General features: G+C 41.4%; 1 protein-coding gene across 1 annotated transcript in view; it reads left to right on the top strand.

Annotated features, from left to right (window-relative positions):
* The window catches only part of nptxra (neuronal pentraxin receptor a), a 7551-nt gene extending 6109 nt beyond the window's left edge, over positions 1–1442 (top strand). Inside the window, exon 5 of the mRNA XM_020621276.1 lies at positions 99–1442. Within this exon, the coding sequence (XP_020476932.1) occupies positions 99–329 (231 nt within the window). The 3' untranslated portion in view covers positions 330–1442. The remainder of the gene's footprint in view (positions 1–98) is intronic.
* Positions 1443–1975: the final 533 nt, after the last annotated feature.

A 1975-nucleotide genomic window follows, 5' to 3' on the forward strand; every position in this document is an offset into this window, starting at 1 on the left:
TAGGGAAAAATGTTTTTGAATCACCCCTCTTCAGTCACTGTGCTCCCTCTTAAAGCATCCTATCTGCAGTTCATCTGACAGCACTCTTCTCTCTCCAGGATTCCCTAGGTGGAGGGTTTGATTCATCCCAGGCTCTGGTTGGAGAGTTGTCCCAGGTGGGTCTGTGGGACCGGGTCCTGTCTGCCAACCAGGTGGCCAGCTTGGCTCGCTGTGGAGGAGTAACCCAGGGCAGCGTGGCCCCCTGGACTGAGAATGGAGTTCAGGTTTACGGTGGAGCCACCAAGGACCCGGGGGAGCCGTGTAGTAAACATAGCAGAAAATCTCAGTAGCTGACGGTCAGAGGCTTGGTGAAAAGAAAGACAGAAGGGCGGTGGGGGATGAGAAGGAAAGTTGTAGCCATTTCAGGAAGGTAGGTTTCCATCTGCCCAGCTTTAACATTACGACAGGATGTTTTTAAGAACAGAAAACTAATGGTGTATTTATATGAGTTGGGGATTTGCACTTAGGTTACCAAACTACTGATTGACTGAAACATTGCAAAATATATTTGTCTCCAGATTCAGGCTACCCTAAATGATCTCGTCAGTGGTCTTCCTACTTTCTAGGCATTGTTAGCAACTGCGCAAAAGTTGCTAACTAGCGAGCAGATATGTTAGCATTGGAATACTTAGGTTAGTTGACCAAAGTTACTGCTGTATAGTTAGCTAGCTTAGAAGCTGCCGTTAGCTAACCCTTAAGGACCTAATATTTTAACATTTTGGGAAACACACTGATTAGCTTTCTTAGCAAGAGATAGATAAAAAAAGGAATATTTCCCCCATGTCTGTGCATTAAATAAGGAACTAGCAGCCTGATAACTGAAAATAAGGGGAAATTACAAGATCTGTCTATCAGCACCTTTAAAGTTCACTGATTAAGATATATTTCAGTTGTCTAATCTTCACCAAGAAAAAAAAACAAAAAAAAACAACTGGTAGCTGAAATTTGTTACCTTTCCTCGTTTCTATCTTTATGCTAAGCTAACTTAGCTGGTTGCTATTGGTAGCGTCATAATTAGCATACATACATGTGATTGGTATCTATCTTCTCGTCTAACTCTCAATAAGCAAATATACCTATTGCCCAAAAAAGTTTGACTTTAAACTTTTCAGACGTGGAGATGTTGTGAAATTATCTCTGTTTTATACTGTTGAGAGACAGTGATGATGTAACAAATTCAGTGAGCTGTTTGCAGCTGCTGAAGCCTGAGAGCTGCTGACCTGCAGTATGGCTGCCAGGAGTTGGATGAAGCCAACTGAAATCCCTCTATGAATGCAGTAGGGTTGGAGTGGAGATAATTAAGGGCTGTGACAGCTTTAGAGTTAGGAGTCAAGGTAAGGTGGTGAAAAATGTTGGAGAAAGTGGAGGGAATATTAAGTAGTAGATGGCAGCATGGAGGGACAAATGAAAGAGTGAGAACAGGGGAGGAAAGATGGATCAGGCAGATTTAACAAGTGATGCTCTGTTGTTTTCACCTCTGCATGATGTATTCACATACTTGTGATGTCTTGCCACTGCAATGTGTTGCTCACAAATTTCACAAAAGAGGACAGTTGTTCACTGGTGGCTGTCTTTGTGTTTATCTATGGAGGTCGGAGGCTCTGAACAAGGTTACCGAACCAATCTAAAACAAGATAAGGAAATTACCCCTTGTAGCAAAATATTTATTTATCTATTTATTTATTTATTTATGTAGATGCATGTGCAATTCTTGACAAGCCTTTGCCCTGTTTGTCTCATTCTGTGCAAATGTAGAAAACCAATGAGATGTAACCAACCAAACTTGTCTCATAACCCTTGCTGCACCCTTTTTTTGTCTTGAATACAACCTTCAAACACACTTATTAGTTTCATGTTTTCATAATGCACTCGGTAAGTGTAACATTCTTAGATGCTGACTGTTTTATACATGCAGCCGCTCAGTAATGAGGTGTGA

The sequence above is a fragment of the Monopterus albus genome, unplaced genomic scaffold, assembly GCF_001952655.1.
Source record: "Monopterus albus unplaced genomic scaffold, M_albus_1.0 scaffold256.1, whole genome shotgun sequence".
In the NCBI taxonomy this organism is placed as follows: domain Eukaryota; kingdom Metazoa; phylum Chordata; class Actinopteri; order Synbranchiformes; family Synbranchidae; genus Monopterus; species Monopterus albus.